Genomic DNA, 14968 nt, shown 5'->3' with positions numbered 1-14968 from the left:
TCGTCGTCGTCGTTGCAGTCGGCTGAATCTGAATTTTCATTTTGAAGTTGATGAAGCTGTATAATTCCTTGCGTTACAGTTTTGAATTTTGCCGGCCATGAGATTTCCACCAACACCACTTGACATTGACCGAAATTTTTGTTGAGGTCCATTGATCTGGGGAGCAGGTTGGTGAAAGATGACATTGCATTTCGGGGATAGTTGTACGTGGATGAATTGGAGATGAAATTTATCGAGAAACTATTCGAGTGTTCTACATTAACCATTTTTATGTTTCTAAAAATTTTGTCAGCTCAGATTCGTACAATCTGCCGCAAATTGTTCACTTGTCTCGTGGGAAACTAATCGATAAGTTGGAGGGTTGAGAGTGAGTATCTTATCTATTCTAAAAATCTCATGACTGAATTCAATTCTCTAACCACGGAGAAGTGTTTCAATTTTTTTTAATACGAACAGTTTCACCAACAGAAAATTGTGGTTTCTGGATCTTATCGTTCAAGTTGAGTGATACTAATTAGCCTGTATGTTGCTTTGTGACGCTCTTGGGTGCAAGCCCTGTTATCCTGTTTACTCGGGCGTTTAATACCGTTACGAAGCGCTGCAAGTTGTCAATGTAATTGCTGGTGTGATTTTCGTTTAATATTAATGTGTTAATGATTTGATTGATCGGAAGTTGCGCTCTGCAAATAAAACTTTCTTTTCGTTTCTTGTTTAGTATATGATTATATCTTTTTGCTCACAAAGTTTATTTAAATGAACCTAGAAATTCTTTCCCATCATCACTCCCCAATTTTCTGGTTTTGTTTTGGATATCATGGCGACAAAAGCACGCCTCGTTGTTCACGCGTACTCATCTTTCAATGGTTGAAACCGCAGAAAGCGAATCAATGCATCGACAGCCACTAATAGATATAGAGTATTACTATTGTCGTTGGCTAGTGATTGCATATCAGCAAGATCTAGTGGCCAGATTTCGTTCAACCGATAGGATTGTACTTTAAGTCGTGAAAACGGTGTCTCGTTTGTTTGAATTTGGTATATGTTGAGTTGTGTGTTAGGTAGTTCTCGACAGTCTGCCGTTTGAGTCCAGTTTCCTTGATTAGACTGTTAATGCTGCCATATGCAGAAGGATGATTGACTTAGTAAAAATTTGTATCGTTTGCAGGTCCTTGTTGTTTGAAAGTGCCGTTGATACAACTCTTTCGCGCTTCCATTTGGTGCAGTTAAAGTTATCGCTGCTGTATTCGTTTGCATTAAACAACCCAGAGCATTGACTATGGACCCAACCACATATCGTGCAGTAATAAAGGGGACTTGTTTTTTGTACTTTTTCCTATTAGTTTCTTGCAATTTCCGCTTTTAAGTTTCTTTGTGGGGACTGCATTCTCCTCTACTCCGCCTAATAATAGAAGTAGTTTAATAAATTAGGCTGCAAAGATCTTCAACACCTGGATGCAAACATGGAGAGCCATGTGGTGTTAGTCTCTTGTCAGCTTTGGGCTTACTGCTTTGGCGTTTGTGTTTGCTATCAGATGTGCAATGTTTAATTCCTTTATCAATTCAAGATCTCCGTTGGAAAATTTCTTCGTTGGATTCTGGATATTGATCAGCAAGTCAAATAGATAGCTATGTGATGGAGGGCCTCCTCTTCTGCTTTGTATTCTTCCGGTTTGCTTGTCAACAGTTATTGTGTCTGAATTTTGCAGTAGTTTGATAATTGTTTTGGATTTTTCAACTTTACCACTCGACATGCCAGTTGACAAAAAGTCTTCTACAAATTGTTTTGCCTCGTTTCCGCTCAGATTCGTCTGAAATTGCTCATTGGCTAGAATTTCAGGAGATTCTTGATCTGATTACTGTTTTAAATTTTTGTTTAATGTAGCTGCAACGCTCAATTAGGCTGCAATATCAGATTCATTTGCCCTGCTGTCTGATAGTAAAACTTCTTTAACTGATGTGAACTCTTGTCTCATTGTGTTGTTTGCGTTTAGCAGCTCATCGTATGTTTGTTGTGAAATGAGAATGAACTTTTGAGCGATCGATTTATTGCGATGGTTCATTTCAAAAAGCCTCTGAATTGGCTCGTAGATCAACTTAATAAGCAGCAGTCCTTGATTTATTGCTAAAAACTTTCGTTTCTGATTGAGTTTAACTTTTTGTTGCACAGAACTGTGAGAATGTATTTGAATTTTCGTAATTTGTTCTCTTTAAGTACACTGTTTGCTAATGAGACATTTCCCTGAACAATGTTATATATATGCAATCCAGTTAAAACTTTATGAAATTATCATTTAGGTGAAGTATTGCGAAGCGCTTCAGAACAGCTTTGAAGTCTATAAGCAGTTTGAATGTAGTCTGATGTTGTGAAATATTCATCAAGTTCAATTTCGATCTGCGAGATTTCTGAGCAGTAAAATATTGTGTGAGGGTCTGTCAGTTTGGAGCACAGCCGTAAAAGCTCACTGCACCTAGGATCCAGATCAATTAACAAATGACCAAAAGGCTCCCTGGTTGCCAATTTATAGGCCGATAAAACGAGTTTGCGGTTGCCCAGCTGACGGCCAAGTGCATCAATTTGTAAGATATCTCTAGGAGTTTTCTGCAAAACCATGTGAGTAACATTAAGGTCCAGGGTGGAAAAGTAGTGTAACGTCGTCAAAAACTATCAGTAGGCCAGCTTTATCGGGAGTAGAATTAATTTTGCCACAGACAAGGTTTTGAATAAAACTGATTCCTGTGCCCAAGTTATTGTAGAGCTCGTAATAAATTTTTTGCCAATTTTGATAAATGTATATTATTTTGTCAACACAGGGGTAAAACAGTTTTTTCTGTTTAAAGATGAGTTCAGCAACCAATCGCGTTTTGCCTGAGCCACTGGGTCCTATCACCATCAACAAAAAATGAGGATTAGTCACTATAAACTTATTCATTTTGAGGTTGGAATTAAACAACCAATACTAAATGCTAGCAGCGACCAAACTGCAGGGCTTTGTTGAAAATTTTGTGATGAAAAAGAAACAGACTAACTGCTATGTCACCTAGTAAAAAAAGTGTAAAACGTAACAGATTACCGATCTTTCACTGCTTCCACATAGCTTCCACGCTGGCCTCCCTTGGTCGTTCTGATCAAATAAAATTTTGGTAGCAAAATCCAACTGACAGTCTGGCAAGTCACCCACCTTTCTAACATGTAGTTCTGGGAGGTGGCTCTGGTGGCAGAATTTGGGCAAACTGTTGCAATATTGTAATAAAATATTCCAATAACTTAGATGCTTCTACTAGCAGCTCTACTTCAGATATTGTGAGATCGATTTCGTTTTGTACCAGTACAAATTTTTGACCCACTTTTCTCCGACACTGTTTTCTCAAAATAATTTCTCGTTTGATGCTTGTCTGAGATAAATGCAGAGATGCAAGCTTAGAGATGTGTAGTGTGAATTTATCTGTATCGTAATTATTCAAAAGGAAAGAGCTTCAAAGCAGGACCAAAAAACCAGTTTGAACAAAATCCAAAAAAAGATTCCTGTAAGGTGTCCAAAGAGAAAGTGGCTCGAAATTTCCGACAACATGTAGACATAGCCTGGTCCTATTTCATATTGTTCCTTCACAAAGCCGTAAGCATCATGAAAAGCAGCATAAGTTCTCAAGATCTTTGAATTTTTCAAATAGCCATGCAATTGACTGTCGCCAGGTCCTATCAGCCCAATATGCTGCACCAATCTGTTAATGATTTGCAGACCGGAGTTTGGATCAATTAACATACAGACAGCTAAAAACGCACTCTTTGTACTTTTGTTTTTAGGAAACAATTTAGAAACAATTTCAAAGTTGCTTAAAACTTTATCAATATCAGGAATAGGTATCACGAAAGTGATTACGGAACCAACTGGTTAACAGAGTGCATTTACAGAAAATGATTTGGATTGAAGTTTTTTTTTATCTGTCTTCCTTTGTTTGTTTTATGACTCATCAAAATTTTCCTCGTATACTTCACAGCTATCCTCTAATGGGGCATCCCAACATTCCCAGCATGTGCACTGCGCGTTGTTCATTCCACATTGAACTTCCAATTAAACTGAGTGGTCAGTTCTGTAAATCGATCCCTAGCCAGTTGCCAAAATATCAATATAGTCTTCCAAAGTTCGTATAAATGGGGAGACGGTAGTCTCAACGCTCTCAATTTTTGCCAAAATTCTCCTGTGATATTCTGTCATGCTTGCAGATTCCGATCGTATATTCGGGTAAGATCGTTCAATTTCCCATATATCCATTGCGGTGCAACGCTTAGGTGATATGTCTATTACTGTATTAGCGTTTATTGTGACATGCTCGAGGAAATCTCACCGTCTTGCAATATCTGATGAATTAAATCGCAAGAACTGCTCATTGAAGGTCTGGGAAGCGCTTGTTGGCGTAAAAATTCTACCTTTGATCTCAGAGAGGACTTTACTCTCATGACGGATATAGGATTTAAAAATCGTCTCCATGTTTCAGATTATTGTTTGAATAGACCAAAAATGTGTTGGAGCTCAAATGGTATGTCATTACACTATCTGAATTGCTGCTGTGTCTTTGTTAACAATTGCTGCTTTGTCTTTTGTGGCTCATTGTCAACAATTGCAAACTGCCATTTCGTAAATTGGTCAAACCAATGCGCTAGTCCTTTCAGCTGAGCTTGAGTCGTGAGGTTACCCTCTCTTTGATCGACTTTGCGTCGCTTCGTGTTTAATTCAAAGAAAAACTGAGATGGAATTAGGACTTAAACGCTGTAAACAATAAATCAGTAGTTATCCGAGGTTTCTGGACTGTTTTTCATGGTTATTTTTGATAAATGCGAGAAATTTACTTTTTCGTTGTTTTTATAGAGCGAATTGTCTAATTAGGTCAGATAAAAACCCAGAACTGAGATAGGTTTGATAAAAAAGACAAAAGTGAGAGAGTTTTGTTTGTTTGTAATTGATGAATTATGGTGGAATCCAAAAGCCAACGTAACCCATAGGATTATACGTTTACGCGAGTTAAAATCTGCACCATCTTGCCTTATTTCAGGTTTAATGATTTAAAAACAAAACTTAGTTAGTTTTGTATTATTTAAGAAAATATCGCATGACTATTCAGCGAATTGCTTACCGCAACCGTACTATAAGTTTTGCATTACTCAGCTTTGCCTTTAGCGTGATTTGGTCAAAGTAGTTGTAGGTATCCGTAGCTCGGCAGTGTAGGAATGTTTCCAGCAATAAGCTGTATGATTTTGAAATTGGTTCGAGACTGGGCTGGGAGGGATCCTATTTCTGTGCGGTAGACCACCCCAAATTTCACTACTACGCAGAATATAACCAGTGACATGATCAAATGACATCGGAAAAATAACTTTAGAAGCACAGGGATTTTCATTGTGACAAGCTTCGTGCATGAGAGAACTAGGATTTATGTTCTAGCGTATCTAAAGAATTAGAGTGTAAAAAATCGGGCGCTTTTTCTCGACACTAGAGAAAGAGTCAAACATGAGATCTTACTAGTCTGAGAGGGCGACTAAAAAAAGCAACCAAAATCAGATTTCGGAGGGCAACTAAGTGGGCAAGAAACTTAGACAATTACGCGGTAAAAATAGATTTATAATGCGCAAGTGTTTTTCACATGCGTTTCTAAGATTTAATTGCAAACTACTTGACTGAGTTGACCTGCTTCGAAGTTTTAGTGCCTGATTATTTTTTACGCCCGATTCTCTAAACAGTGATTAGTATCAATACCAAATCTCAGTGCAGGGTCAGGGGTGGGATCAGGCGGGGATATAGAGGGGGAGGGGGAGTGCATGGAGTATACGCCATGATATATTGTAAATACAACACGATATAATGTATTTTAAGCATATATTGTATTATTATATATTGTATGATGTGTATTTTCAGCAGCTTTGGCAATTTGTACCCTTAGAGGCTAGTACAGTTCAGAGTGCTTCTCAGCAACTTAATAACCTCTTGGCTTTATGTGTTTATCCTGTTTTCTAGGACCAACATAAACGTACTAGCGTCCACAAATTGCTGTCGAACACAGCGGGGCAATTTCAATCAGAGCGGGCTGTAGCCTAAATAATTCATTAAGCGCGCAAAATATTCCAACCAAGGAGGAGCTCGAACCTCCAACCTCGGGTAATAGACTGAAGCATTAACCAACAGCAGACTTAATTTCCGAATAAGAACAATTTAGGGCACAACAACAAAAGTAAAGCGGGAGAAAGTCACTCGCGGAGTAAAATTGAAAGAATGCTCTAGATCAAAACGGTCAAAGAAATATTTGCATAAAAAAACAAGGCTACAATAATTGCTTCAGCCCACCATGCGGCGCCAATCTGTTAATGATTTGCAGACCGGTGTTTGGATCAATTAACATACAGACAGCTAAAAACGCATTCCTTGTTCTTTTGTTCGTTGGAAACAATTTAGAAACAATTTCAAAGTTGCTTAAAACTTTATCAATATCAGGAATAGGTATCATGAAAGTGATTACGTAACCAACTGGTTAACAGAGTAAATTTACAGAAAATGATTTGGATTGAAGTTTTTCTTTTATCTGTCTTCCTTTGTTTGTTTTATGACTCATCGAAATTTTCCTCGTATACTTCACAGCTATCCTCTAATGGGGCATCCCAACATTCCCAGCATGTGCACTGTGAGTTGTTCATTCCACATTGAACTTCCAAATAAACTGAGTGGTCAGTTCTGTAAATCGATCCCCAGCCAGTTGCCAAAATATCAATATAGTCTTCCAAAGTTTGTTTAAATGGGGAGAAGGTAGTCTCAAGGCTCTCAATTTTTGCCAAAATTCTCTGATATTCTGTCATGCTTGCAGATTCCGATCGTATATTCGGGCAAGATCGTTCAATTTCCCATATATCCATTGCGGTGCAACGCTTAGGTGATATGTCTATTACCTTATTAGCGTTTCTTGTGAATTGCTCGAGGAAATCTCACCGTCTTGCAATATCTGATGAATTAAATCGCAAGAACTGCTCATTGAAGGTCTGGGAAGCGCTTGTTGGCGTAAAAATTCTAGCTTTGATCTCAGAGAGGACTTTACTCTCATGACGGATATCGGATTTAATAATCGTTTCCATGTGTTTCAGATTATTGTTTGAATACTAAAAATGTGTTGGAGCTCAAATGGTATGTCATTACACTATCTGAATTGCTGCTGTGTCTTTTGTGGCTCATGGTTAACAACTGCAAACTGCCATTTCGTAAATTGGTCAAAACAATGTGCTAGTCCTTTCAGCTGAGCTTGAGTCGTGACGTTACCCTCTCTTTGCTCGACTTTGCGTCGCTTTGTGTTAAATTCAAAGAAAAACAGATGGAATTAGGACTTGAAAGTTGTAAACAATAAATCAGTAGTTATCCGAGGTTTCTGGACTGCTTTTCATGGTTATTTTGATAAATGGGAGAAATTTACTTCTTCGTTGTTTTTATAGAGCGAATTGTTTAATTAGGTCAGATAAAAACCCAAAACTGAGATAGCTTTGATAAAAAATGACAAAAGTGAGATAGTTTTGTTTGTTTGTAATTGATAAATTATGGTGGAATCCAAAAGCCAACGTAACCCATAGGATCATACGTTTACGCGAGTTACCATCTGCACCATCTTGCCTTATTTCAGGTTTAATGATTTAAAAAACAAAACTTAGTTAGTTTTGTATTATTTAAGAAAATATCGCATGACTATTCAGCGAATTGCTTACCGCAACCGTACTATAAGTTTTGCATTACTCAGCTTTGCCTTTAGCGTGATTTGGTCAAAGTAGTTGTAGGTATCCGTAGCTCTGCAGTGTAGGAATGTTTCCAGCAATAAGGAAATTGGTTCGAGACTGGGCTGGGAGGGATCCTATTTCTGTGCGGTAGACCACCCCAAATTTTACTACTACGCAGAATATAACCAGTGACATGATCAGATGACATCGGAAAAATAACTTTAGAAGCACAAGGATTTTCATTGTGACAAGTTTTGTGCATGAGAGAACTAGGATTTATGTTCTAGCGTATCTAAAGAATTAGAGTGTAAAAAATCGGGCGCTTTTTCTCGACACTAGAGAAAGAGTCAAACATGAGATCTTACTAGTCTGAGAGGGCGACTAAAAAAGGCAACCAAAATCAGATTTCGGAGGGCAACTAAGTGGGCAAGAAACTTAGACAATTACGCGGTAAAAATAGATTTATAATGCGCAAGTGTTTTTCACATGCGTTTCTAAGATTTAATTGCAAACTACTTGACTGAGTTGACCTGCTTCGAAGTTTGTGCCTGATTATTTTTTACGCCTGATTCTCCAAACAGTGATTAGTATCAATACCAAATCTCAGTGCAGGGTCAGGGGTGGGATGAGGCGGGGATATAGAGGGGGAGGGGGAGTGCATGGAGTATACGCCATGATATATTGTAAATACAACACGATATATTGTATTTTAAGCATATATTGTATTATTATATATAGTATGATGTGCATTTTCAGCAGCTTTGGCAATTTGTACACTTAGAGGCAAGTACAGTTCAGAGTGCTTCTCAGCAACTTAATAACGTCTTGGCTTTACGTGTTTATCCTGTTTTCCAGGACCAACATAAACGTACTAGCGTCCACAAATTGCTGTCGAACACAGCGGGGCAATTTCAATCAGAGCGGGCTGTAGCCTAAATAATTCATTAAGCGCGCAAAATATTCCAACCAAGGAGGAGCTCGAACCTCCAACCTCGGGTAATAGACTGAAGCATTAACCAACAGCAGACTTAATTTCCGAATAAGAACAATTTAGGGCACAACAACAAAAGTAAAGCGGGAGAAAGTCACTCGCGGAGTAAAATTGAAAGAATGCTCTAGATCAAAACGGTCAAAGAAATATTTGCATAAAAAACAAGGCTACATTAATTGCTTCAGCCCACCATGCGGCGCCAATCTGTTAATGATTTGCAGACCGGTGTTTGGATCAATTAACATACAGACAGCTAAAAACGCATTCTTTGTTCTTTTGTTCGTAGGAAACAATTTAGAAACAATTTCAAAGTTGCTTAAAACTTTATCAATATCAGGAATAGGTATCATGAAAGTGATTACGTAACCAACTGGTTAACAGAGTGCATTTACAGAAAATGATTTGGATTGAAGTTTTTCTTTTATCTGTCTTCCTTTGTTTGTTTTATGACTCATCGAAATTTTCCTCGTATACTTCACAGCTATCCTCTAATGGGGCATCCCAACATTCCCAGCATGTGCACTGTGAGTTGTTCATTCCACATTGAACTTCCAAATAAACTGAGTGGTCAGTTCTGTAAATCGATCCCCAGCCAGTTGCCAAAATATCAATATAGTCTTCCAAAGTTTGTTTAAATGGGGAGAAGGTAGTCTCAAGGCTCTCAATTTTTGCCAAAATTCTCTGATATTCTGTCATGCTTGCAGATTCCGATCGTATATTCGGGCAAGATCGTTCAATTTCCCATATATCCATTGCGGTGCAACGCTTAGGTGATATGTCTATTACCTTATTAGCGTTTCTTGTGAATTGCTCGAGGAAATCTCACCGTCTTGCAATATCTGATGAATTAAATCGCAAGAACTGCTCATTGAAGGTCTGGGAAGCGCTTGTTGGCGTAAAAATTCTAGCTTTGATCTCAGAGAGGACTTTACTCTCATGACGGATATCGGATTTAATAATCGTTTCCATGTGTTTCAGATTATTGTTTGAATACTAAAAATGTGTTGGAGCTCAAATGGTATGTCATTACACTATCTGAATTGCTGCTGTGTCTTTTGTGGCTCATGGTTAACAACTGCAAACTGCCATTTCGTAAATTGGTCAAAACAATGTGCTAGTCCTTTCAGCTGAGCTTGAGTCGTGACGTTACCCTCTCTTTGCTCGACTTTGCGTCGCTTTGTGTTAAATTCAAAGAAAAACAGATGGAATTAGGACTTGAAAGTTGTAAACAATAAATCAGTAGTTATCCGAGGTTTCTGGACTGCTTTTCATGGTTATTTTGATAAATGGGAGAAATTTACTTCTTCGTTGTTTTTATAGAGCGAATTGTTTAATTAGGTCAGATAAAAACCCAAAACTGAGATAGCTTTGATAAAAAATGACAAAAGTGAGATAGTTTTGTTTTTTTGTAAATGATAAATTATGGTGGAATCCAAAAGCCAACGTAACCCATAGGATCATACGTTTACGCGAGTTACCATCTGCACCATCTTGCCTTATTTCAGGTTTAATGATTTAAAAACAAAACTTAGTTAGTTTTGTATTATTTAAGAAAATATCGCATGACTATTCAGCGAATTGCTTACCGCAACCGTACTATAAGTTTTGCATTACTCAGCTTTGCCTTTAGCGTGATTTGGTCAAAGTAGTTGTAGGTATCCGTAGCTCTGCAGTGTAGGAATGTTTCCAGCAATAAGGAAATTGGTTCGAGACTGGGCTGGGAGGGATCCTATTTCTGTGCGGTAGACCACCCCAAATTTTACTACTACGCAGAATATAACCAGTGACATGATCAGATGACATCGGAAAAATAACTTTAGAAGCACAAGGATTTTCATTGTGACAAGTTTTGTGCATGAGAGAACTAAGATTTATGTTCTAGCGTATCTAAAGAATTAGAGTGTAAAAAATCGGGCGCTTTTTCTCGACACTAGAGAAAGAGTCAAACATGAGATCTTACTAGTCTGAGAGGGCGACTAAAAAAGGCAACCAAAATCAGATTTCGGAGGGCAACTAAGTGGGCAAGAAACTTAGACAATTACGCGGTAAAAATAGATTTATAATGCGCAAGTGTTTTTCACATGCGTTTCTAAGATTTAATTGCAAACTACTTGACTGAGTTGACCTGCTTCGAAGTTTGTGCCTGATTATTTTTTACGCCTGATTCTCCAAACAGTGATTAGTATCAATACCAAATCTCAGTGCAGGGTCAGGGGTGGGATGAGGCGGGGATATAGAGGGGGAGGGGGAGTGCATGGAGTATACGCCATGATATATTGTAAATACAACACGATATATTGTATTTTAAGCATATATTGTATTATTATATATAGTATGATGTGCATTTTCAGCAGCTTTGGCAATTTGTACACTTATAGGCTAGTACAGTTCAGAGTGCTTCTCAGCAACTTAATAACGTCTTGGCTTTAAGTGTTTATCCTGTTTTCCAGGACCAACATAAACGTACTAGCGTCCACAAATTGCTGTCGAACACAGCGGGGCAATTTCAATCAGAGCGGGCTGTAGCCTAAATAATTCATTAAGCGCGCAAAATATTCCAACCAAGGGAGCTCGAACGTCCAACCTCGGGCAATAGACTGAAGCATTAACCAACAGCAGACTTAATTTCTGAAAAAGAACAATTTAGGGCACACAACAATACAAGTAAAGCGGGAGAAAGGCACTCGCGGAGTGAAATTGAAAGAACGCTCTAGATCAAAACGGTCAAGGAAATATTTGCATAAAAACAAGGCTACAATAATTGCTTCAACCTTCGTTCAAGAGCGATAAAAAAGTCAAATAGTCAGATAAAAAAAAAAAAAACGTCAGACAAAAAGATGGTAGCAAGGAAAAACCCAGCGGGACGAAAAAAGTCACTAACTTTGTTGGAACCCAAAACTTTGAGGACAAAAAGTCAGGTGGTCAGACGCACAATCAATCAAGCTAAGAAGATGTATGAACATAAAATAGCCGTGGGAATTTCTGAAAGAAGTAAGAAGTTGAGCACACTACGGACGGCACAAAATTGTTATCATAGATGTCAGATTGGCCCAAAATAGCTGCTATAGCTTCGTAGACATGTAGTCTCAAAAAGGTATTAAAATGAAACCGAAGTTTAGAAATTTTGGTTATTTTACTGAGTATGAAAATAGCAGAGATTTTCACAGGACAAAGCATACCCGACATAGAACTGAAATCAAAGCAAAGAACTGAAATCAATCTGACGCCAAATAGCAATTGGACAAATTAGCCAAAAACAAACTTATACGCATATGATGCCTATTCAGTTCTCAATCGATGACATAAAACGGAACATAGGACAAAGACTGCTAAAATGTATTCAAAATTTGAAAAATTTCCTTCAAACTCACATTACCAAAAAACTTAAAATGCAGTTGAAGCAACCCTAACAATAATACTACAGCCTATTTTAACATTTAAAGCAGAGAAAAAATAGCTAAAACTAGTAATAACAGCATGAAAAGCCACATATGAGCAAAAATTTACAGAGAACTTCGCTTAAAGAAAATTTTTTCATCTCAATTTCCCGTTCCTCAAAACTTGCATTATAAACAAAATCCATACCTCTCTGTAAATTTGATCACCAAAAACCAGTTTTTCATTTGTTTCACTTCTTGCGTCAATTTCACTCCAGATAATTATTGATTAAAAAAATAGTACGAAAAGTCTTTGAACAACAATTTAAAGAATTTTCAATGACAAAACAAACAGCCAGACGGAAATGATTCAGACCTAGAAAAGAAAGCCTTAGAAATTGCTTCTGAAAATCTTATAAAAAATCGAAGAACTGCTGAAAACAGTAAAAGAAGTCAAATTGCCTCACGTAAACTAAAAGTGGAACCAGGAAACGAAATTGTTCAAACACCGTTTTTCACTCCACTTTAAAATTAGTGTAAAAAATTTCGCGTCAGAGAATCAATCTTTTTTGGCTCTATTTACTGTTTCGGTGTAACCGATATCAATGCTCTAATTTAATTTTAAAAATTATGGAAACATGTGAACGGCTCTTGAAAAACCTAGAAATCCGGAAACGACTCCAAGAGCCGTCTATAACAAAAACTACTACAAAAACCACACATGAGAATTAAATAAAAAAACACTTGAAAAGTCACTCCATGAAAAAACAAGCTCATAAAAAACTTCAATTAAAGAACCAGAAAAAAAGAAAATTTCTTTTAGGGAAACAGAAGTATAAAAAAGCTCACAAAACAACGAACACGAAATAATAGACAAAAATTCGGAAAAATAGCTGAAAATATGTAGATTTTTTCTCAAATATCTAAAATCACCTGGTATATAAAAAACTCCTGATGTAATAAGTCTTTTCAAATCCCACAAATCCGAATTCGCCTAAAATTTAAAGCAGAAAAACTTCAATTAACATAAAACTCACCATCAAAGTTAATACAATATCATAAATTTCTTAACCAAAAAAATCTGGAAACTGATTTTAATAACCCGCACATCGGAAAATTTTGCTCACTTACAGGAATTCTTTCGGCACACCAATTTCTCGCTCTTTCGAAAACAGCGGTCCGAACAAAAATACTTCTTTTCATGCTTCAAACATCACTGGGAGTGTGGGGTCGAGTAGGTAAGGGGGAGAAGGCGAGCGCGTAATGCTCTAAGAGAACTTAATACCCACAGGCATTAACTGTTCATCCCGTTTTTGAGGACCACAAGTCAAAAGCGTCAAAAAAATTGGTCAAGTGCAGAATCACATGAAAGGCCCGCTCAATTATAATTGCGAGATCAATTAAAGAGACGTAAACAGACAGCGCCCCAATACAATTCAAATTCTTAATATTCAAACAAAATAGGGCCGCTATGTTGGTCATCATTTAATGTCTTACCACTTTCGCTAGGCGTATCTGTGCTGTCTTTTTGTCGCATGAAGAACAAAGCCTTGTCGATGGCCTTTATGTAACTACTGAGAGTAATGCCCAGTTTGTCAGAAGAATTCTGTCTGCAGATGTTGTTGTATGACAACAGTACTTGCTTATCTAGGTCAATTCGTTCACAGAGACTGTCGTACAAATCACTCAAAGTCGAAGTCTCGAAGGAAGACTGAATAACATTCCAAAAAGCTGAAATAAAAGAAACATTGATACTGAAAAGCAATGAATTATCCAATGCAATCTTTTTTATTTCCAAATATACATTTAAGTTACTATTTTTAGCCATATACGTTTTGGTTACGTTGAACTGTGTTGGCAATAGAATTCTCATTTTGGCCAAAAGATCAAATCCGCCGTTATCGAGAATAACTACTCAGCACTTGCGGGCAATCAGATTATATTTTTACCGCGAAATTGCCCGTATTTGTCCATGCTGATTAAGAAATAAAAACCTTTAAAAAGAAACAGGTTCTACATAATGAAGAGTCGATCTAAAACATCTCAAAAGTGGAACAAAGCCTACATTTGTTTTTGAACAGCCGCGCCTGAACATCCCTGTACGTGACCTCCATCAACTTCTGATGATTTTGTACAACTGGCTTGCCTTTCCCACTCAAGATATCTTCTTGGCTAGATGCTTTGTGCAGTCCTTTAGACGATTTCACTGGACTCTGGGTAGGAGTACTAATGGGGGAAGCTGCTGGTTTCCCTTTAGCAACTGAAGAAGACACAAGGTTGAGATTCTTGAGAAGCTTCAGAGCCTGTTTGTACTGGGTGATGATTTCGTCTAGCTCCAGATAAAGTGAGTCGTGTAAGTGCAGCATTTGTTGATTGTAGTCGACTAACGAGTGCAGCCCAAGACCCTCTACTTGCTCTCGAATCGTTTCTGAAACAGAATCTGTTGAGCTCACAAAATTCGTGTGCCATTTGAACCAACTACGGCCATAACAACAAAATTGGCAGAAGGTTTAAACGGCATAATTGAACAATTCAAACTACTCAGCAGCGTACACCAAATAATATTGAAAGTCATTGGGTTGAGCAAGAACTCGTTTGGTAATAGCCGTTGAAGTAATCAATGGGAGTCAAAACCATGTCTAAAAGGCAGGTCAAGGTTTTCTATCTATTTTTGCAAGTACAGTTGCAAAAAAATCACGCTACAACTTGATACTGATTGAGTCTAAAATATTACCAGCATACAAAGACAACAAGGTAACAAAACTTCACGAGGTAACAAGTATTTTTTGCCTATATTAAGAATCAAGAACAAGTTTCAAGCCGACGAAACAAAAGCAGGGAACATTGAGGCAAGATAAG

The 14968-nt window shown here is 37.6% G+C and overlaps 1 protein-coding gene across 1 annotated transcript in view; it reads right to left on the bottom strand.

The window, feature by feature from the left end:
- The window catches only part of LOC142342924 (uncharacterized), a 126124-nt gene that overhangs the window by 101594 nt on the left and 9562 nt on the right, over window positions 1-14968 (bottom strand). The window contains exons 3-4 of the mRNA XM_075394602.1: window positions 14175-14537; window positions 13607-13840 (exon numbers count right to left, since the gene is read on the bottom strand). Coding sequence (XP_075250717.1) covers window positions 13607-13840; window positions 14175-14537 — 597 coding nt within the window. The remainder of the gene's footprint in view (window positions 1-13606; window positions 13841-14174; window positions 14538-14968) is intronic.

Source organism: Convolutriloba macropyga, chromosome 7 (assembly GCF_964194025.1).
Source record: "Convolutriloba macropyga chromosome 7, txConMacr16.3, whole genome shotgun sequence".
NCBI lineage: Eukaryota > Metazoa > Xenacoelomorpha > Acoela > Convolutidae > Convolutriloba > Convolutriloba macropyga.
The sequence above is the reverse complement of the archived record's forward strand: the minus strand, read 5'-3'. Positions and strand labels throughout refer to the sequence as shown.